General features: G+C 38.2%; 2 protein-coding genes and 1 long non-coding RNA gene across 3 annotated transcripts in view; 1 reads left to right on the top strand and 2 right to left on the bottom strand.

The window, feature by feature from the left end:
- zmp:0000001200 (dedicator of cytokinesis protein 9) overlaps positions 1–13,399 on the bottom strand; it is a 108,234-nt gene extending 94,835 nt beyond the window's left edge. Inside the window, 1 exon segment of the mRNA XM_051906666.1 lies at positions 12,925–13,399. Within this exon segment, the coding sequence (XP_051762626.1) occupies positions 12,925–13,041 (117 nt within the window). The 5' untranslated portion in view covers positions 13,042–13,399.
- On the top strand, positions 1,673–6,524 carry LOC127519190 (uncharacterized). The gene is made up of 2 exons (XR_007931743.1): positions 1,673–2,725; positions 3,762–6,524. It is a non-coding gene; the product is annotated as an uncharacterized LOC127519190 (long non-coding RNA).
- A 3,387-nt stretch (positions 13,400–16,786) lies between the features above and the next one.
- LOC127519164 (FERM, ARHGEF and pleckstrin domain-containing protein 1) overlaps positions 16,787–22,455 on the bottom strand; it is a 42,026-nt gene continuing 36,357 nt past the window's right edge. Inside the window, exons 22-26 of the mRNA XM_051906678.1 lie at positions 21,698–21,807; positions 20,081–20,256; positions 19,898–20,005; positions 19,656–19,807; positions 16,787–18,516 (exon numbers count right to left, since the gene is read on the bottom strand). Coding sequence (XP_051762638.1) covers positions 18,441–18,516; positions 19,656–19,807; positions 19,898–20,005; positions 20,081–20,256; positions 21,698–21,807 — 622 coding nt within the window. The 3' untranslated portion in view covers positions 16,787–18,440. The remainder of the gene's footprint in view (positions 18,517–19,655; positions 19,808–19,897; positions 20,006–20,080; positions 20,257–21,697; positions 21,808–22,455) is intronic.

Genomic DNA, 22,455 nt, shown 5'->3' with positions numbered 1-22,455 from the left:
ATCTCAAGGATGATCAGAAGAAATGGACAGCACCTGAGTTAAATATATGAGTGTCACAGCAAAGGGTCTGAATACTTAGGATCATGTGATATTTCAGTTTTTCTTTTTTAATAAATCTGCAAAAATGTCAACAATTCTGTGTTTATCTGTCAATATGGGGTGCTGTGTGTACATTAATGAGGAAAAAAATAAACTTAAATGATTTTAGCAAATGGCTGCAATATAACAAAGAGTGAAAAATTTAAGGGGGTTTGAATACTTTCCGTACCCACTGTACGTAGGAGTTGACTTCAAATCTATTTTATTTCAAGGAAACATTAATACCTAAATAGGAACCTGTATCATGCAAAAAAAATTATATAAATAGTAAACTGTAAGTATGATGTAAAGTTCACTTAAAGAAATTAGTAGAGTACACCTCAAAACATACAAAATAAACTAAAGTACACTTACAGTAAAGTACACGTAAAAGTATACTTTTCTAAACTAAAAAGTAGGCCATGTAGTCCCAAGAAGTCTTGAAATAGTACACATACACATATAATACTACACTGGTAGCATATTACATAAAGTAAACTTGGAAGATATACTAGAACTCAAGTTTACTTATTAAAATGAACTTGAAGTATACTTCCTCTTTTTGGTAAGGGTCATGTATCTGTTGCAATAATTCCTGGAACTTGTGTAAAGCCAACTAATGAGCTTAGAGCTTGTGATTTAACAAATGTACACAGAGAGTCTGTGAATGAACTGTGGAGGTGTTGTCTAAAGAAAAGTAGATACTGAATGTGTGGGAAAGATATGACAGGTTGTGTATCAGTGAGAGAGAGAGGAAAATAATCCTGGCTTAAGACTGTATTTCTGAGACAAGTCTAAACTGAGCCCTTTCCAGACTCAGCAACCCAAGTCAAATATATCTGTCCAAAATCCACATATATCATATGAGTCTGTGCCAAACCACCAGTCAGAAACATTGTGTGTGGGTGTGTGTTAATGCCAAATATTCATGCAGGGCTTGACACATACTTTTTCCTGCCCCAAACAGGTATGCAAAATCTACTGTATACTGAATAATACGTGTTAAATAAAGTTAGTCTTTCCTTCCTAGCTAGTTTCCTTTTTAGTTATAAGCAAGCCCAAAATACACTGGGACTTTTATTTTGAAATGCATATGCTTTACTATTATCTCCACATTATTAATGTGGAGATAAAATACACACTCTTACAACCATCTACAACAGTAGGTAATGAGCAGTCTATTGACATACAGTAAATGTGATGTATTCACTGAATGCAAACTATTCTGAAACTGCCAGCCTGTAGAACGCGCAACAGCGCCGCGTTTTACTTTGAAAGAAGCAATGCTCATATTTATTTAATGAAATCATAGCCTTTTCACAGCCAATCACATTAGGCTGTATCGTGATTCCTGTTTTTGCATCCTCAAATTTAAGACCTCTTAAAATGATAATTAAGACATTTGTTATACCATTTAGGTTAGGTCTATTATATCATGTTTCTGGCAGGCATCAATATATTCATGCTATAACCACAGATATTTTTCAAGGAGGTATTCAACAGAGAGAAGCAAGCCCCTCCTGTCTCTCTCTCTCTCTCTCGTTCATCTGTTATGGCTCTGTGATGTTTCTATAGCAGTGTGGATGAGCTGCAGACAGGGATCTGAGCGCTGGGCTCTTCTCCAGGACAATAACACACACTATCTAAACATTCAAATGAGTATGACTAGTGTATCACTGATTTGAATAAGGGAAAATATTGTGGTTTGGGATATGGATCCAGCATTGCTCTTGGAATAATCTGAAGGAGTTTTTGAAATGGGACAGCCTTCGCTGTGCCGCATTCTGCCTTTAAATGCAGCCTTTGAAGGATGCAGTCTCTGAATTGGGATGCAGCTCATCATCCTTGAAGCTTTATCTTGACCGATCAATGATTTGTTTATGGCAGGAATCCACAGTGAGTGCGTTTCACTTACATTTGTGACTAAAAACAGATATGCAAACTGTAAAATGTATAGTAAAAAAATGTAAGCTCATAAAAAGTCTTAAATATCTAAACCTTTGCTCAAACATATAACCAAATGAAAAATCATTTTTAATCCCAGAACCCCCAAATACACCCCAAAAGATAGCAATTAAACACATTTTCCCCCTAAACTGTCATTACTATACTTGATGTTTTACTTTTAAGTTTGATTATAGTTCTGATTATAGGCCTTGATAGCCACCAGAGGGCACTCCACCACAGACTATTGCCACACCATCAAGGACTTCATTACCCATATCCAACTGCCCGGACTAATCAGCCATGATTGTTCACAGCTGTTTCTGATTATATCGTTACCCCTGCCTATAAAAGCCAGCTATCAGTCACTCTTCACTAGGTCTTGCATGTCTGTAATTGCTGCATTTCTAAGCGCTCTGTCACCTAATTCTCTCATGTTTTGGTTTCGTATCTTTGTTTGACTCTGCCCTGTTCCGTGTTACTGTTTGGGCTGATTTGCTTATGTTTCTACCTTTTGCCTGAATTCTGGACTATGGTTGTGGATTACCCTATTAATAAATATAGTGTGTTTGGATCCTCAACCTTTGAGTCTCGGAGCAGATTCATTACAGAAGACCTAGCCTTACTATGGATCCAGCAGTACGCCTTGTCCACCTTCGTCAAGGGACTCGCTCGCTCAAGGACCACATCCAGGACTTTCTAGGTATTGTTAATTTCACTGATCTCTCAGACTATGCTCTCATTGACTACTTTTGCTATAGACTGAACAAACCACTACAGACAACACTGATCTGTGATTGTCCTCGAGGATCGCTGAGAGAATTTGTGGACTATGCCCTCCTGCTATCTTGATCCTCCTTCACTGTCAGGGAAGTTGAGGATGCTTCCTTTAAACATTCTTTAAGGGATGATTGCTATTCTGTGTTTTCTGTACCTTCCCGTCCTGTGGTTTCTCTACCAGAGCCTGTTCATGACATGGCCGCAACACCTAAGCCTTCAGCCAAGATCGCCGCCGTGCCAGAGTCATCAGCCAAGATGGCCACCACACCAGAGCCTCCAGCCAACATGGCTGCCACACCAGAGCTTTCAGCCTTCACGAACACTAAGCCAGAGTCTCCAGCTATTATGGGTACCTCGCCAGAGTCTTCAGCTGTCATGGACGCCACATCAGTATTCCTGGTGGTCATGAACATTGCACAAGAAGCCATTAAGGCAGCCCCTAGGCATTTGATACGGGCTTCATGTTTGCAGGACACACCGCTGATGTCAATGTGAGCAGCTGGTATCTCTGCGGTGGTTTCGAGTCTGGTGGGTTGCAGAGTTGGTCCCACTGACAACTGCACTCCCTGTTATGGCGATGGCCATCGGTGTGTTTGGGCAGTGCACTGCGCTCCAGTTCAAGAGTCCGCTCCAGAGCCCGCTCCAGCCCATGAGTCCACTCCAGCCCAGCCTCCTGACCTATGAACTTCCTGTCTGCCCTGTTGTGTCCACAGAGGTTGTATCTGAACTTCCTGTCTGTATCAACGTGACCGCAGAGCTTGTACCTGATTTTCCTGTCTGCCTCGACATGACCGCAGAAGTTGTCCATGAACTTTCTGTCAGCCCTGAGCTGACCACTGGGGCCAACCGGAGACACCCTGCCAGTCCCGTTATGTCCATGGAAGACGCCCTCGAGCTCCCTGTCTGCTCTCACACGGCCCCTGTGGCCAATGCTAACCTCTCTGTGCTTTGTCTTTCAGTTTTGCCTGACGAGCTGTGTTGGTCTCTAGTTCTGCCAGATCGACTCTGCCATAACTGACATCAGCTCCACCTGCTCCACCTTGGTGGTCCTCAGCAAAGCCTCAGTGGACTTTAGCACCGTCTGCTCCACCGTGGGGGTCTTCAGCCCTTCCTGCTCAACCTGCACCGCCCTGGCCACCTGCTCCACCTGCACCACCCTGGCCATTTACTCTGCCAGATCCGCCTTGGCCTCCTGCACTACCTCCGCCTCCTGCACTACCGTCGCCTCCAGTCTTTCCTCCTCTCCACGATCACCAGCTGGAGTGCCCTTGATAGCCACCAGAGGGCACTCCACCCCAGACTATTGCCACACCATCAAAGATTACTCATAACCCACTGCCCGGTCTAATCAGCCATGATTATTCACAGCTGTTTCTGATTATATCATTTCCCCTGCCTATAAAAGCTAGCTATCAATCACTCTTCGCTAGGTCTTGCATGTCTATAATTGCTGTATTACTGTTACCTGATTCATTCATGCCCTTGGTTTTTGTATCTTTGTTTGCCTCTGCCCTGTTCCTTGTTACTGTCTTGACCTTTTGCCTGACTTCTGGACTATGATTGTGGATTACCCCATTAATGAATATTGCGATTGGATCCTCAACCTTGTAGCAGTTTCACTACAGCCACGATGTCACAATGTAATGCATCTTAATCATAATGGATCTTAAAATAGGTTTCATTTCCTTTATGCAAAATATCACTTTTTTTTTTTTTTTTTTCTTCAGGTTGTGGGGTGAAATATGACCTGGACTTGTTCTTGACGGGTGTGATGCGGTATAAAACTTCACACACACAAGCACAGTCATTTCCATAGGGAAGGACTGTGGTCTGAGAACCGCGTACTGAACTGCTACAACAAACCACATTCAGATCAACCTGCAATCAATGACACGCTACCGATCTAAACACACTGTACAATACTGTACACACACACACAGAGGAAGTGTAAAATGTGTGAGCCAATAAAACAATTCAGATTTTATTTCCTAGTACATTTGTTAACTTTGTATGATTCTATTCATTCATTTCCCGGAGTCAGCACACACTCACTTCTCATTGGCAACGCAGTTAACTCAAAGCTTGAAAGAGTCTCTACATGAGTTTTCATTTATATAAGCAAATAATGCTGAATTTGTTTTACCAAGAAACAGTTATGACAGGGGAGGGTGAAATAAAAGGAAACGAGGAAAGGACAGAGAGCCTGTGGATATAATGGCTTATGTGCCAGTACTTCCTTACAAAATTAGGCGTGTGTGAGTGTTTAAGAGTGTGTGTAAGTGTTTGTGTTCTTGTATACATGGTTTATGAGGACACAAATGTGTATAATGACATGGGTATTACAACGTAAACATGGTTTATGAGGACACTTCCTGTGTGTGTGTGTGTGTGTGTGTTTTCCCTGCAGGGTGTGAAGCCAAGACTCATCATCATCAGGAGCAGCTGTAATGTGATCTGTATGAGTGTGTTTATGAGGAAGGAAGTGCCATGGTGGAGGTCAGTCACTGAACAATGCGGCTCTAACGCTGGCAGAGAGGAATCGGAACCAGGATGACCAGTCCCTCATCTCCATCTCCTGCCTGATTCACTCACACAATTACAAACAGCATCACGCAGACAATAAAGCCATAACACATCGCTCTTCAGATGTCATAAACACATGCTGTCTGGACAAACAGCCAGAGTTCATCAATGTCAAACAGTTGGACAACAATTTAGGCTACACCTACAATTATCCAGATACGTTTAAAAATGGTGTTTTCATCTCAAAATGAAACACTAGCATATTCCAAATGTTTCTTATTCACACTGAAACATCAGAAAACATTTAAATCATCTTACTGCACAGGCGAAAAACAATAAAAGCTCACTGAGATGATACAGAGAGACCACACATAATAAAGTTCATAAAGATAATTTCATTAGCAAAACATCTCACCACTTACTAGTGCGTTCAGGTCGCACTCAGTCGCCTTTTAATGTAAAACTGGACAAGAACTCCTGCATTTAGAGCGATGATTGGATTCTAACTTAAACACCTCTGATTGGCTATTGCATTCCAGAATTTAACAGATATGTCTGTGATTGGCTACATTGCTCAACGCTGCAAAAACAAGTATGGTCTAAAATGCAACTGCCCTCATGTTTTGCTGCATAAGGACAGCATAAATGCATACATTTTCTGTCATCTTTGCAGGAATGTAATATGAAGATTGTACAAAGTAACATTTATCCTTAGCAACACTGAAAGTGAACAGCACATAGCAGCTATCAGGACTCCACGCTTAAATTTCTTTTTAAGAGCACCTTCTGATCAATGACTGAAATTAACCTTCCCATTACAGGGCGATATTTGACTACTTAAATTGATATCCACTCTTATAAGTACTGTGAATTTGTATACATCTTTTGTCAAATACTGTTTTTCACCTACTTGCCGATATATATAGGGAAGTATGCGATTTCAGATGCAGCCGCTGTTTTTATGAATTGGTCATTGAATCATTCCCTCACCCAATTCGTTCAAAAAGCCGATTCATTCATCATTGAAACACCGCTGTGTGTTTGCTCAGAGATGCGCAGCGGCTCAGCTGTGACTTTGTTTGGAATTATTTTTTTTAATGAAATCAGACAATGTTGTACTTGTGCCTAAAATATAAGTCATTAAAAATAAGTAATTTCTTAACTATATCATACATTATACAAAAAAAAAAAAACAAGAACTCATACAGGGTCATTTTTTCACCCATATCTGTAATTTTGGTGCATCCGGCGTAAAACCTGTGCCAAATCCAATGTGTGTGTGGATAATTCCAATGAAGCAGACCCTAGGAAAATAAGGCTAGGAAAATATATATCTTGAATTTTGGTGGCATTTATATTCATTTTGGTGGCATTTTTGCCCCAAGCCCCTGATAATTTCTGACCCTGTTTCTGATAATCCAATATCTGAATCCAATATCAAAACTCAGCAGTGGACAAACCACTGCGTTCCAGAAATCAACAGATACGTCTATGATTGGCTACAATGCTCAACGCTGGAAAAACATGTTGTACATAGAAACCTTTGATGCTCTCTGGAGCGCAAACACAAATACGCACTGGATCGTTTGCCAAATCTGTTTCACTAATATGCTATTATTATTTTCAGCTGAGGATGCAGCCTCTAGCACCCCTACATACCGGGCCTGTTCAGGCCAGTCGCACTGGCGGCGTTGGGAGAGTGTCTCAGTCTCAGTGTGGACGGAAGGCCAAAACATAGAGAAAAGATGCATTTTTAAATGTATCCATATTAGCGTAGACGTAGCCTCAGTAACATACGAACGCTGTAGTGCAAGCAAAAATACTGCCATTACTAGTAACCAGACATTTACCCAGATAACTTTATCACAGGCTGGTTAAGCACACATTTGTGCGTTGGTAATGTCATCATTCAGGTGTGTGTGTGTTTTGGGTGAGTAATACCTGTAGATTTATAATTGGTTTGAAGACGAAGCAAAACATGATTTCAGCACACTGAAAATGCTTGATTAAAATACATGCCATTTATTGTTATGACATCATATATTTGATGTGCCAACACAGAGCACATGATACACAGAGTTCATTTAAGGGCAATATTACTAAATTAGGCTTATATATAAACTGCTGATGAATGTTGGGGGTAAACATAACCCTTCAAGCAACTGTGTGCTTTTGTTTTCCAGAGCCACTAAGAGTGCCTAATGCCTACCTGAACAAAGTCCATGATTACTCAAAAGCATAAATAAAAATCCAGCCAGATGACTATCACACACAGTCAGAAGATTTGATTATAGTGCACAGCAGAAATTAACCCTAGGTGTTTTATTAGTAGTAGTGTTCATTAAAATCAGCATCACTCACTACTCCTATAGAGTGCAACAGTCGGGTTCAGGAAGTAAAAATCCCAATCATTTTCTCCATAGGGGAATGATATTTACGATTGCTTAAAGATACGTTGAGCTACAAGGTTGCCGTCAGTCTGCAATAAAGCCGAGCCACATTTAAAGACTCGACCTGATTCTTTGGACTTGATCCAAAAGCAACCTAGCAACACCCTGGCATTGTGGCGCTGAGTTTTGCACAGGCACACACCACTTGTAAAAATCTGGTTTCATGTTTTATATGATTTGAAACACAAAACTCTACTCATATCTACTTGAAGACATCAGAGAGGAGGATTTTGAAATCAATCCCACAGTCCAGAGTGGGTTAGACTGAATCAAACCGGACACCTGATTCATGATGAAATGCAAAATGAATACAGCCACACTTAGAGTTTACACGCCTAAACGCATATCTGTGGGTCCAACACACAATACATTTGTGTTCAGAGGCCTGTCAGAGCACAAACCATGCAAACGTGACACAATCTAGCCTTTATTCTGTAAACACAGAGTCTCATTTCATTTGTATGTACATGTATAATGCAGGAATGTAAGCGTTTGTGAACTCAGTGGAGTTACACACACATTCTTGGCCCACCATGCGCTTTATTGAGACGAGAGTTATGATCATCAGATCAGAGCATTCTGGGATTAGCCTGTGTTCAGAACGGAAGTCTAGCATTCTGCACACTCTATACTGCCTTATGTTTTTAAATAGTATGTGAAACAGAAAGCATTATATGGAACGATAAACATTTCTATGCTACATTGCTGTCACATGACTTCAGGGCATAGGATGTTTAATTCAGCCAATAGAGTCCAGTAACCATCATGGAAACAAAACACTTCGCGAATTACATGTACAAATGTAGGGGTGGGCAATATTAGAAATGTAACAGTCAGTAGAAATGTTGGATTATTGTCTCTATCGTGGTTATATGATGTTGCAGTATTGTGTTGTCATGAATGTTCATCCTTTTCACGCGTTTTGAAGCTCTAAAGACTTTAACTCAGTGGTGTACGGTGGTGTTTTAAAATGAGGAGACAAAGTCATCACTTTTTTTATATATCAAATATTATGTCCCTGTTACACTTCATTTTCCTGGTTAAATAAACATTACATAAAAAAAAGAGACCAAATACAATTCTATTTTGTATTTCTACACTAACTGTGTAACATTCAATTTATTAAAACCAAGTTTAAATTTCATCAAATTAGTGTTTGTTACGCATTTTTACATTTATTCCAAAATAACTAAAGGCAGTAACAATTTAAACAATATATTTTATTTGTGAACTAACGATCAGCTTTTCTTTTTAATAGTCATCTTATTTTCAGCATTCATCAAGCTTGTAGACACGAAGAAGATGTACCTTTAAAGGGTTAGTTCACCCAAAAATGAAAATAATGTCATTTATTACTCACCCTCATGCCGTTCCACACTCGTAAGACCTTTGTAATATTATAAAGCGATGAGAATATTTTTGATGCGCCAAAAAAACAAAATAACGACTTATATAGTGATGGCCGATTTCAAAACACTGCTTCAGGAAGATTCGGAGCGTTATGAATCAACGTGTCGAATCATGATTCGGATTGCGTGTCAAACCGCCAAATTGCTGAAATCACGTGACTTTGGCGCTCCGAACTGCTGATTGGACATGCTGATTCATAACGCTCCGAGCTTCCTGAAGCAGTGTTTTGAAATCAGCCATCACTATATAAGTCGTTATTTTGTTTTTTTGAGCACCAAAAATATTCTCGTCACTTTATAATATTAATATTGAACCACTGTACTCACATGAACTGATTTAAATATGTTTTTAGTACATTAATGGATCTTGAGAGAGGAAATGTCATTGCTGGCTATGTAGGCCTCACTGAGCCATCGGATTTAAACAAAAATATCTTAATTTGTGTTCCGAAGATTAACGAAGGTCTTACGGGTGTGGAATGACATGAGGGTGAGTAATAAGTGACAGAATTTTCATTTTTGGGTGAACTAACCCTTTAATTTCACCATGGTGATTGCTCACTAAAAACCTCCACAGTCATCATGTGTTAAGGCCACTTCAGGTTTGGTTTTGACGTGTCATAAAGCAGTGATATCCAAGTGGCTGAGTTGTGTAGTTACTTTTTAAATTAGTCTTTCCATTAACCGTTGTCATTTAGGCCGATTCGAGAATGCACACAAAATCAAGAGGCGGAATTTATCACACAAACCAATCATATCCAACCATAACTGATCATCTCCAATCATAGCGTGATGGAGGCATTGTCTCCTCTCACGTGACTTTGCCCCATTCATTCTCAATTACCCCCTACCAAACCCACCGCACACTTTAGGGGGTCATTGTGTACTACGTTAATGCTTTTTAGGCGTCAGCCGAATGCGTATGGCTGTCACGCAGAAAGCTCGTTGTTTTACTTTATAAAGTTTTAAATATGGATATTTTTCTCATTCAAACACATGGATTCACTTCAGAAAGCCTTTATTAACCCCCCAGAGCCGTGTGGACTGAAGTTTATGATGGATCGATGCACTTTTTTGGGCTTCAAAATCTCATCCTCGATTCACCCCCATTATAAAGCTTGGAAGAGCCAGGATATTTTTTTAATACAACTCTGATTGTGTTTGGCAAATGTCAAAATGCCTGTTGTGCCAAGTATTCACATAAACACAACTGGCCACTTGTATCTTTGTTCTATTCTATGTAGGCTATTTGTCCTTTTGCTTTGTTTTTGTTTACTTGTTCTTAATTTATTATTGACTGTTTATTTGTGATCATTAAGCTTGATAACTTAGTTTGGCTAGTATTAAGTTTTGCTGTGGTGTTGAAATTGGACTGGAGAATTGTGAAATTTCACTGCTATCTATCATTCTGACATTATAACAACCTTATTTAAAGCAAAAAAAACTATATCATGATTGTGGGATACAATAATTCCAACACACTCTCATGTAATCTTAAATATAAAGGGTGTTTTCACAGCGATGCAGTCATGTATTCTAAGTGTAAAGAAATCTGAGAAACCTATTAAGAACCTTTCGTGAAGTGGAAAGATTTCACAGATATTAAATGTTCTTCATGAAACCATCAATGCCAATAAAAAACCTTTATTTTTATGAGTGTGGCAATTTGGAACTATTTTACACTTTGGCAAATTGGTGGCTAATTCGTATTAATTTTGTATGATCTCATTTGTACATTTTTTTACAATCTGCTTTGACGGTTAGGTTTAAAGGATTAGTTCCTTTCAGAATAAAAATTTCCTGATAATGTACTCATCCCCATGTCTTCCAAGATGTATATGTCTATCTTTCTTCAGTCAAAAAGAAATCAAGGTTTTTGAGGATTTTTCTCCATATAGTGGACTTTACTGGGGTTCAACGGGTTGAAGGTCCAAATGTCAGTTTCAGTGCAGCTTCAAAGAGCTCTACACGATCCCAGACGAGGAGTAAGGGTCTTATCTAGAGAAATGATCCGTCATTTTCTAAAAAATATAAAAATTTATATACTTTTTAACTACAAATGCTTGTCTTGGACTGCTCTGCGATGCGCCACGCATTACGTAATCACGTAGAAAAGGTCACGCGTGACGTAGGCAGAAGTACCACTGTAGGGCGAAAATCTCATTTTCTCCTCCAACTTTAAAATCATCCGACATCGTTGTTTTACCTTTTTTTGTAAAGGCTGTTTGACTTGATCTTTGTACGTTCGCTTTGTAGACACTGGATCGGTACTTTCACCTACATCGCACTTTCCAGCGTGATTACGTAATGCGTGCCGCATCGCAGAGTTAGTGCAAGATGAGCATTTGTGTTTAAAAAGTATATACTTTTTTTTTTTTTTTTGACAGAAAAATGTCCGATGGTTTCGCTAGATAAGACCCTTATTCCTCGTCTGGGATCATGTAGAGCCCTTTGAAGCTGCACTGAAACTGACATTTGGACCTTCAATCCGTTGAACCCCAGTGAAGTCCACTATATGGAGAAAAATCCTGGAATGTTTTCATCAAAAACCTTAATTTATTTTCTACTGAAGAAAGAAAGACATGAACATCTTGGATGACATGGGGGTGAGTAAATTATCAGGAAATTTGAATTCTGAAGTGAACTAAACTAAACTAAGGGTGAATAAGGTGGACATTCTACCTCACGTTTTTTTCTCTATAGTATGCATACTACATAAACTGTAGTATACTAGTATGTATTCTGCACACAGCCTTAAACAGCTTGTGAGCTGCTGGTTAAGAAACAAAAGTTGAGTTTCAGTGACTCATTCACACAAGTCTGGACTCAAATCACTTCCTGTTGGGTTAAGCGGGAACACCTGAAATGTGCAACTTAGTAATTAAGTAGTCATTTAGCTGAGGCTTTTATCCAAAGCGTCTTACAGCGCAGGGTCAGTCCCCTGAGGTTAAGATTCTTACTCAAGGGCATACAGGTGACAGTTCAGGGCTCAACTCTTGTGGGATTTTAACCAAACATCTTTAAGTACTAATCCAGATCTTTAGCTACTACATCACACCGAGAAGTCCGCTCAAACTGCCCTCCAGAAATACACTGCCTCTGTCACATCCTCTCCATAATACACAAATAATAAGTCACACCGAGGAGCGACCGCTGGTGTTTCTGACTCTCTTTCCCTGACAACGGGTTGGATGAAGTCTATTTCTGTATCCAAAAGATGTGAAAGGAAAGTTGGAACCATCATTCAGGATATCACACACACACAACGAAGCATTTATTAGTTCTTCCTACAAAACAAACTTAGCATGAACTAATAAGTAATAAGTAAAAATATAAAACTTTTTTTTTTTCTCTCTCAGAGGCCACATAAACAACTGCCTGCATTGATGCCTGATTTTATTCTGAGACTTCTTCATCTAAGGAGTTAAATCAGTAAAAAAAAAAAAAAATTGACTAATTAACAACTGCTGTCATGCATTTGAGTCTTCACAATGAGTTTTTCTTCCAATACAGTGGAAAATTGGTGCATGTGACATGACATTGACATCAAATCAACCAAATACAATAGCAAATTACTGGTTTATCTGATGTTTTATCCAAAGCTTCACTTATTACAACTGGGTCAGCCATTTACAGTTATCTAGCGTCTTATGCTTATGACTGAGGTTCGAACCCACAACCTTCTGATATCACTTTCAGCTGTTAACCACTTCACCACAGCACAGACGGGCGATACTCACCACTAACACCGAGGTCCTGACCGCCTCCGACACGCTCTGCCGCAGCTCCGCCGCCGTGCCCGGTTTACTGAGCCCGCGGGTGAATCTACGCGTCTCCACATGAGTCGGGATTGACATTTCTGTCTACAAACTTTCATTAATTTCTATTAGACTGTTAAATAAATAAATTAAAAACACTCAAAGTCCGTTTTCTCCGCTGTCCCGAGCACAGGCGCGCACCTTTGCGAGTGTCCGAGATATAAAACTCCTTCTTAAAAGCCCTCTGCTAGTCCAACCGTTAACTCTCATGTTCAGATGAACGCGACAGATCCTTTAGTCCGTATTCCCAGAGGTTTAAAGTCTCCTGGAAGTTCTGGCGGTCTAAATGAAGCACTTTCCCGTGCTGTCATGCTCTCGTGTCCGTGTGTTTGTGGGAGGTTTAACACACGCCGCTGAAATCAGGCGTAATCCCGTCGACTCTGAACTCCCTCCCCTGTGCAGAGAGCTCAGTTACCAATTCTACTACGACGTAGTCTTGCTGCTTAATATTCATGAGCGATATCATTGGGAACGTCATCCCAATTTTATATATTATTCATGAATGATAGGAAAGTTAACGCGCAACGTGCCCGTGAATACGTTCATGAGCTAAGTGTTCGCCATAGTAGGAATCGTTAATTCGCTACCGCGACTGGTCTTTAATTAAATAACAATACATAATGCTTAATACAGTGGATTCACATCATTTCACAAGTCAAAGGGCATCCAGACACTGAACTATATTTACGGATTCCCTTTCACTTATCAAACGAGCATCAGTGTCTCATGTCAGCAGTATACAGTGGGGTAAATCTCAGCGGGAGGGCGAAACCCGTGTGAAATCTCATTAGAGGAGCGCTTTACACGCCACCAGAGAACGGAAGGAAATCCTCTCTAGTAACAGCACCAGCTGGACCGTGGAAGTGTAACTCTGACTACCTTATGTCATATTTATTTGTTTGTTTGTTTCATCGTCATCATCAAACTTTATTACAGACTCAAGGCCCAAATTAAAAACAGGCAATACATAAAATAAACTAAATTCAACAGCAAACACACACACACAAACAGAAAGAAAAATAAAAGAATATAATAAAATAAAAAAATAAATAAGAGTCAAGATGAGATTAAAATTTTTCAACTTTATAATTTTTAGTGTTGTCAAGCGATTAAAATTTTTAATCTAATTACTTAGATGATGTGGCGATTAATTAATCTAGCCTAATTTATCGTGCATCAAATTTGGCTGAGAAATTACCCTTAAAGTCATTATTGCGTTAAATGAGAAAAGCATCAAATAGACATTTCAAAAAAAGTAGCTTTAGAAAGAAATATATATCTTTTTATTATTATTATTCAACATAGAATTTATTACACATAAAATTTTCTGCTTTAAGTTTAATGACTCTGAGAGTGAGTAAATGACAGATTTTTCATTTTTGGGTGAACTATAGCCTCTCTTTAATGGGTTTTTTAGTGATATTGAAATACACTAAAACTGCCAGTAGGTGGCGGTAAATGTCTAATCGAGTAAGTCATTGAATCATTCATTCATTCAATTAATTTAAAACGCAGATTCATTCGGTTTGATACTGTGCTCGTTACCCGTGTGATATTGCTTACCTATATCATATGATAAATATAAGACAAAAACTCATACAGGGGCATTTTAGCCCTGATATCTTGAATTTTAGGCGCAATTTAACTACATTCTAGGCTTCATCACACAGTGAGTTGTCGCCCTGCTTCATGTTCGTCATCAGTCAACTGTATGAAACATCAGATGATCTACATAGGTCTGGGGTGGGGCGGGACGGGTGTGTTAAATGCGTTAATAATTTTAACGCATTAGCTATTTTTTCCTGTAAATAATTAGGCTAATTAAGTTAACGCGTTAAAACGACAGCCCTAATTTATATATATATTTCTGACATATGATTTGTATTGTGTGTGAGATTATATAATGACGTTTCTTATTTTTGGAGAGAAACAACAACAAAAGAATTGATTGGCTGTTGAGTGGTTTGACAATGGTCTTTTAAAACAGCCTTCAGATAATATAGGAAAATATATATAAATTATTTTAAAGGGGTCATGAGTTGAGAAATCAACTTTTCCTTGAGCTTTTGATATATAAGAGGTCATTGTACTGTAAGAATATCCTGTAAGTTTCAGAACTGAAAACTTTCTTGTTAGTCCAATAAAAGCTTTTATTGACACCAGACCCAGCGAATGACTGATCCTGGAATGTGCCTGTCATAGATAGGTGAAACCCCGCCTCCGCAGAAGAAATCAACGCCTACTTCATGATTGCAACGTTAGCCCCGCCCACTGGCGTGTTAGTGAGATGACGAGGAGAGAAGAGTGATATAGGACTAAAATAACATTACCTTTCAAAGGATCCTAATACTAGGAATATGATTATTTATTTTCAACAATGTGAATGTCTCAGTTGAGCTTTATTTTTTTCTATTCTCTCAATTCTTTGGTAAATCAATTACATTTCAACTCAGGCTTTGCAAACAGACTTTTTATGATATGGACTCGACAGTAATGCAACGTCACGCCCCTTAAAACAGAGCACCCCAGTAACTGTGTTCATTCTAATGCCTGATCTGATATTAATGATTCATGTACAGTCAGATGTTCTTTGTCTATGTGTCAGCTATTCAAACCAGTGACTAAACACTCAACTTCACGTTGTTTCTCTTAGTAGGATGAAAATAATCTTTTATTTAATCAGTGATTAAATTATATATAGAAAGTGATCAAAGAACGCTCCCTTTACAATCACTGGAGCTGTCAATCAAACAGCGCGAGTTCTGGACTTGCGCCAAAACTCCCATTTTATTCAACGAATCTCTTAGTTATATCGCATTTGCAATGTTAGTTATGATGAAATCATTCGTTAGTGTGCAGAAATTGAGTTGCAATGACGAGATCACTGCTTTCATGCGCTCAATATGTCTGTGATCGGCTACAATGTTCATCACTGCAACCTTCCATGCCACGATCTAAATATAATGCCATAGATCTAAATGTAATGCAGCACTTTTCACAATTAGTTAACCTTGAGAACTGTAACAGTAAAAACATGCTAAAAAAGAGAGTAATACTTGGCTATTTCAAATGGAAAGATGTCAGCCAATCACAGCAGTGGGCGTTTACACTGAAGTCTCACAGCAGAAACGCCCCTTAAAACAGAGTGTTCAAATCAGAGGGCTGAAATCAGGGTAGGAAAAATGCTTTTTATTTCTAAATTATGACAATTTTTGATGCGAGAAGCATACTTACATTATAAGTGCACCCCCAGGAAACATTATAAACAATAAAACAACGTAGTTCATGACCCCTTTAATATTTTAATATGGATATTTAAATGTATATAATATTAAGGCATTAATTATTATATCTTTAATTAATAATTTTATGTAATTGTGATATATGATTTTTATCCTGTGTGACATTTCTAATTTTTGGAGAGAAAAAAGAATGGATTGTTTCTGATTTCATATTCACTAAATAGGCTGTTGAGTGGTTTGATAACGGTCTTTTAAAACAGCTTACAAATAATGAGAAAAATATTAAATGATCTTAATATTTTAATATAAATATTTATTTATTTTGAAATGCCTGTTTGACAGAGATGTGCACCTCTCTCACTTCCATATCAACTAAACAGAATCTTAGTTATTGAAGAATCATAAATATATACTAAAATATCATCTATTATTGTATTTTATGGCACATACATGATGTGTGTATAGAGTTATATAATGATGATGTAGCACTGCCCTCTGCTGACCAGTGTAATGAAGAAAGAGCACAGAGAAAAGTCAAGCGGTTTCTGGAATGAGGTTTTATTGCTTTCATTTCCAATAAACTCTCTCTCCTCCTCTCTCTCCTTTCATTTGAGCAGTGTTTGGGCCTTATGAAACTAAAACATGTTTATATGCACATTTTAAAGCTTTACGTCTTCTGTGGACTAAACTAACCTGTAATATACAGCTGTGGCTCATCGCATACTGAATCTAAGGTAAATGTTTCTTAGTTTGGTGAAAATGATATCCCTAAAATGACAGTGAGGGGTGTCAAGCTTCTCACAGCTTTGAATAACAAAATATCCTCTCTTCTTCATTATCAAATGCTACATGGTGATGAAAATAAATGCTGTAGCATAAAATAATGCTCGTGTGTTATGCTCTTAATGGCACTTTAACACTATAAATATAAGCTCAGTAAAGTTCATATATTTTATAACTTGCCTCTAAATCCTCAATGCCTTTTCATTATTGACCATTCAATCCAATATGGGAACGAACAGAAATACCCAAAATGGTTTTGGCACATTGGCTTCTGGAACCCAACATGGTTTCAGCTGAAGTCTAAAACATAGAAACATAGAAATCTGTACTATAAAAACCATGGCACTGAAATGATCCGCCTCCTTTTAGAGGCGACAAGTGACACTTACGGCTTACGCTTACAATTAAACATCGCTTACAAAATGAGATTCTGTAAAAGCCCAGTAAAAAAATGCAGGAAATGCTTGTTCGTGATGTTCTTTACACTAGAGGACAAAAAGCACCTGTGTGTTCATGGGGAAAGTCATGAGTTTAAAGGGGAATTCCACCTCTCTCTTCATCTCTGAGCCTTTACTAACACTTTGTCTTTCAGTTTCTCAAGATATTGACTTCAGTATGTCAACACACGCTATAAATAGGCCTATCTATGTGGTAATAAACCTCAGTTCACCTCATGTCATATTCAAACCCAGCATAATCAGGAACATAGCACCTTGAAATATTTGAGGCCTTTTTATAAAATCCATAATGCAGTTTTTGCTAGAGATTTGGAGGCACCTTTTATCCAAAGTGCAAGTACAATGATGATCTCGGTACTGGAGTGTGAAATCCTCTGTGATCTGTCCTGTTTTACTCTCTGATTTTCACCTTTACACTCTTACAAATAAAGGCTCTTTATTGGCAGTGAAGGTTCCATTAAGAACCTTTGACATCCATGGAACCTTTTCACTGGACAAAAGGTTCTTTATATTTTTAAAATGTTCTTCACACTAAGAAAAAGTGGTTCTTTTAAGAACTGATCACTGAAAGGTTCTTTGGGGAACCAGAAGTGGATTTTCTATGGCATCACTGGGGAAAAACCCTCTTGGAGCCTTTATTTTTAAGAGTGTATAATAAAGCTTTAATGTCACTGATGGAGCTTAAGAACCTTAATTCAGCAAAATTACAAATGATAGGAATAAAGCGTACCTGAGGCTGATATCTGAGCGAGTGGTGACATTCCCCTTTAACGTCATATTATGTAACACTATTATTTAAAAAAGAAAGTCAGTCACAAAAGTGACGTTGTCATAAAGCACACACACACATACACACACACACTGAGATGGCTGCATGGGTCTGTTGGCTTGTGTTGTTTTCTGTCCCGGTCACATGGCAGTTTCTGTGGGGTTCAGACGGCAGGTTGTATGCTGTTCAGTCCGGTTCTGTCCGGTTCAGATAGCGGGTTCTGCTGGCAGAGACTGTAGCACTTCTGATCACCGTCATCCATCTACACACAGATGAAAATACTACAGCATTAAAGGTGCGGTCACATTTACATCTGTATGGGGAAGTTCTGCAGTCATCTCAATAGGAATCTGTGCGATCAGGAATTTCGTGAGGGATGTGTTCCCCATCAGATTCATGTTTGTATTTTGAACATGTGAACATTCATCGCTTCATTGACTTTTTTGCCTGCAAAATTTGCCCGCAGTTTCAGTAATGTGACTGCACTTTAATACTGCAAAACTATTGCTCAACTAAATGCAATTACATAAACTCTGCTAATATTTTCCACACTGCACAAGAAAATAACCATATTTTACTGCACAATGGGAACAATATGTCTGGTAGTCATGGTCCTGGAAGCTGATTGGTCAATACAGTGTTCCAGCTGTGCTAAAATACACAATATAATAATAATAACAGCTGTGAGACAGAACATCTACTGTTTATCGCTGCGCAGCACGCATAGAGACCAAATAATAACCAAATATTAGTAATATTACATTTTTTAAAGTGCACTTGTATATTGGTATTTTGATCAGTTTGTCTAAAAGCAATAAAAATCTTTTTAAAAATGATTTTGTTTAAATAGTATTTTGGCTTGACATCAGAATGTTGATGTGCAGAAGACATACTGACTGCAGAAATTATTATGGGTTTTATTCATTTTTCTGGTGTCTTTTTAGTACTTAACAGAAGATATACATATTTTAAAAAGACATCACAATAAACATTAACCTGGTCTTTTCAACTTGGTCTACTTTAATATAAAATTTTCATGGTGAAAAACAAAAGTTTTAAACTTGTAAAAATGCAAAATATTATATTTACCTACATTCAGTAACATTTTGGCTTATGTCTAAAGAAAATATGTTGATAAGTATATGGCCTTCATAATTAATATTGAAAATTAATATTTGGTAACATTTTAATTTAGGGTCAAATTCTTACTAGTAACTAGTTGCTTATTAGCATGCATATTACTAGGATATTGGATGTTTATTAGTACTTATAAAGCACATATTAATGCCTTATTCTGCATGATCATATTCTATATCCCAAATACCTAAACTTAACAACTACCTTACTAACTATTAATAAGCAGGAATTAGGAGCTTTGTAAAATAATGAATTTTGCTGTACCTTTCGAAAAAGTACTGACTCTCAGTTCTGAAGTAATAGACGTGAGATTTGAAGTGCAGTTTGAAGACGTGATCCTTATGGATGTTTTCAGACTCTCCAGCATCTGTGACGGAGTAACCCAACAACGGCAGACTGGCCAGAGGAAACTCGTCCTTACAGAGAGAAATGAGCGTGAGTCCAGATATTTCACACAGATCCGACTGAGACACAGAAAGCTAAGTGTGTGTCTGTTGGCGCTTTACCTCGTGTGTTTTGTAGAAGAACAGGGTGAAACTGGTGAAAACCACCCAGAGTTTCTGCCAGCCGTTGCTGTTTTTGAACTTTCTGAGCAGATTTCCTGAGAGCTTGTTCTGTCAGACACAGAGAAGTTGATGAACTATAACGAATTTAATAGACGTTTTCATACTCAGGATTGATACTGGTACCTCCGTCGCTATGCTGAAGTCCAGCAAGGAAACGCTGGTGTTGCGATGCCAACACACGTGTGCCGTAGTGTTGCCGCGGTGAAGCATGTTTGCTGAACTGTTGCCATGACGCGGCAAAGATGTTTGAGACCCACAAACATCATCCTCTGACTCCACTTCAGACGCCCCTGAGGATGCTGGGAAAAGCAATAACTATATCCTGAGACACATAATTTGTGTTCAATCATCGTATAACACACTAAGATATGGCAAAATATTCTGACTTCTAGTCTCTAATTAAACACTTGATCTAATGCACTTAATTGTATTGAATGTGCCCTTGTAGTGTACTTAAAAAAATCTCAAAAGTAGATTTAAAAAAATAAATAAAAAATACTTGCAGATAATATATTAATGAAATAAAAGGCCACTTAAGAGACACACTTTCATGACTGTTTCTTGACACACTTAAAGGATTAGTCCACTTTTAAATAAACTTTTCCTGATAATTTACTCACCCCCATGTCATCCAAGATGTTTATGTCTTTCTTTCTTCAGTCGAAAAGAAATGAAGGTTTTTGAGGAAAACATTCCAGGATTATTCTCCTTATAGTGGACTTCACTGGTCTCCAAACGGTTGAAGGTCAAAATTACAGTTTCAGTGCAGCTTCAAAGGGCTTTAAACGATACCAGACGGGGAATAGGGGTCTTATCTAGCGAAACGATCGGTCATTTTCGAAAAAATTGTAAATGTATATGCTTTATATAAACAAATGTTCGCCTTCTAAGTGCTTCCGCCAAAACCGCATTTCCGTATTCTCCAAAAAGCTTACGCTGTATGTTCTATAAACGTTCCCTATTTCACTTACGGAACGAACGCAGCGCCAGTTACATTTTTTCCGTAAGTTGAATAGGGAAGGCGTAGGACATACAGCAGTGTAAACTTTTTGGAGAATACGGAAATGCGGTTTTGGCGGAAGCACTTAGAAGGCGAACATTTGTTTATATAAAGCATATACATTTACAATTTTTTTTTTTTTCGAAAATGGCCAAACGTTTCGCTAGATAAGACCCTTATTCCTCGTCTGGTATCGTTTAAAGTCCTTTGAAGCTGCACTGAAACTGTAATTTTGACATTCAACCGTTTGGAGACCACTGAAGTCCACTATAAGGAGAATAATCCTGGAATGTTTTCATCAAAAACCTTCATTTCTTTTCGACTGAAGAAAGAAAGACATGAACATCTTGGATGACATGGGGGTGAGTAAATTATCAGGAAAAGTTTATTTGAAAGTGGACTAATCCTTTAAGGACACTTTTTAAGTGCACTTTGTAATAAGGTCAAATAATAAATGAATACTTTTACTTTAAAGTACATGTTAAATCATGTTTTAATAATCTCTTTTTAAAAGTATCCTAAATGTACTTCTTTTTCACAAGGACATATATACCAAAAATATACATTTATGAAACAGAATTTGATCCTGAAAGGAAAGGAAAGTGAATTCAGACGTGGAGCAAAATATTACATTTTGATGAAAGCAAGAAGGTGTATTACTGAAGTAAATAGGGTCCATTTTATGGTAACTAAATTTAGTAGGAAAGGTACAGAATAGGTGATCTGATCATGTCACTTACTGACATCCTTGCTGGGAGTCAGCAGGTCAGAGGTCGGTTCATCAGACTCTTCAGCCATGTCAACCGCCATCTTTAAATCCTCCATCCATTTCTCCATTTCTGACTCTGAACTACAAGAGACAAGAAACCTCAATGTTTTTTGATTCATCCATCAAATATGGATCTCTAACTCTCCTGCATCCACTGAAGAAACTGTACTGGACCGATCAATTACAAATGTGTAAACAATGGGCACAGATGCGATGTGAGATTTAAAAAAATTACTACACAGTTGACTTGCTTTCTATTTCTGTACTGGGGTGCATTTCCCAAAAGCATTGTTAGCCGACTACGGTCGCAAGTTACATTGTTACCAGTATAGTTCAACAATTCTGTTTCCCGAAACCATAGTTCCATTCACAGCGCAAAGTTGTGTTGTGTGGTTAAAACTACAGCTCTCCACCTGTGGTTAGAAGCATTTCTTCTTAGTATGAAATACTCTTAGTTCAACAAATTCATCTCTCCCCTGTCAGTCTCCTACACTATTTACAGTATCTCACAGAAGTGAGTACACCCCTGACATTTTTGTAAATATTTTATTATATCTTTTCATGTGACAACACTGAAGAAATGACACTTTGCTACAATGTAAAGTAGTGAGTGTACAGCTTGTATAACAGTGTAAATTTGCTGTCCCCTCAAAATAACTCAACACACAGCAATTAATGTCTAAACCGCTGGCCACAAAAGTAAAAATGTCCGAATTGGGCCCAATCAGC

This window comes from Ctenopharyngodon idella, chromosome 9, assembly GCF_019924925.1.
Source record: "Ctenopharyngodon idella isolate HZGC_01 chromosome 9, HZGC01, whole genome shotgun sequence".
Lineage (NCBI taxonomy): Eukaryota > Metazoa > Chordata > Actinopteri > Cypriniformes > Xenocyprididae > Ctenopharyngodon > Ctenopharyngodon idella.
Note: the sequence above shows the minus strand (reverse complement) of the source record. Positions and strands in the feature narration are given on the sequence as shown.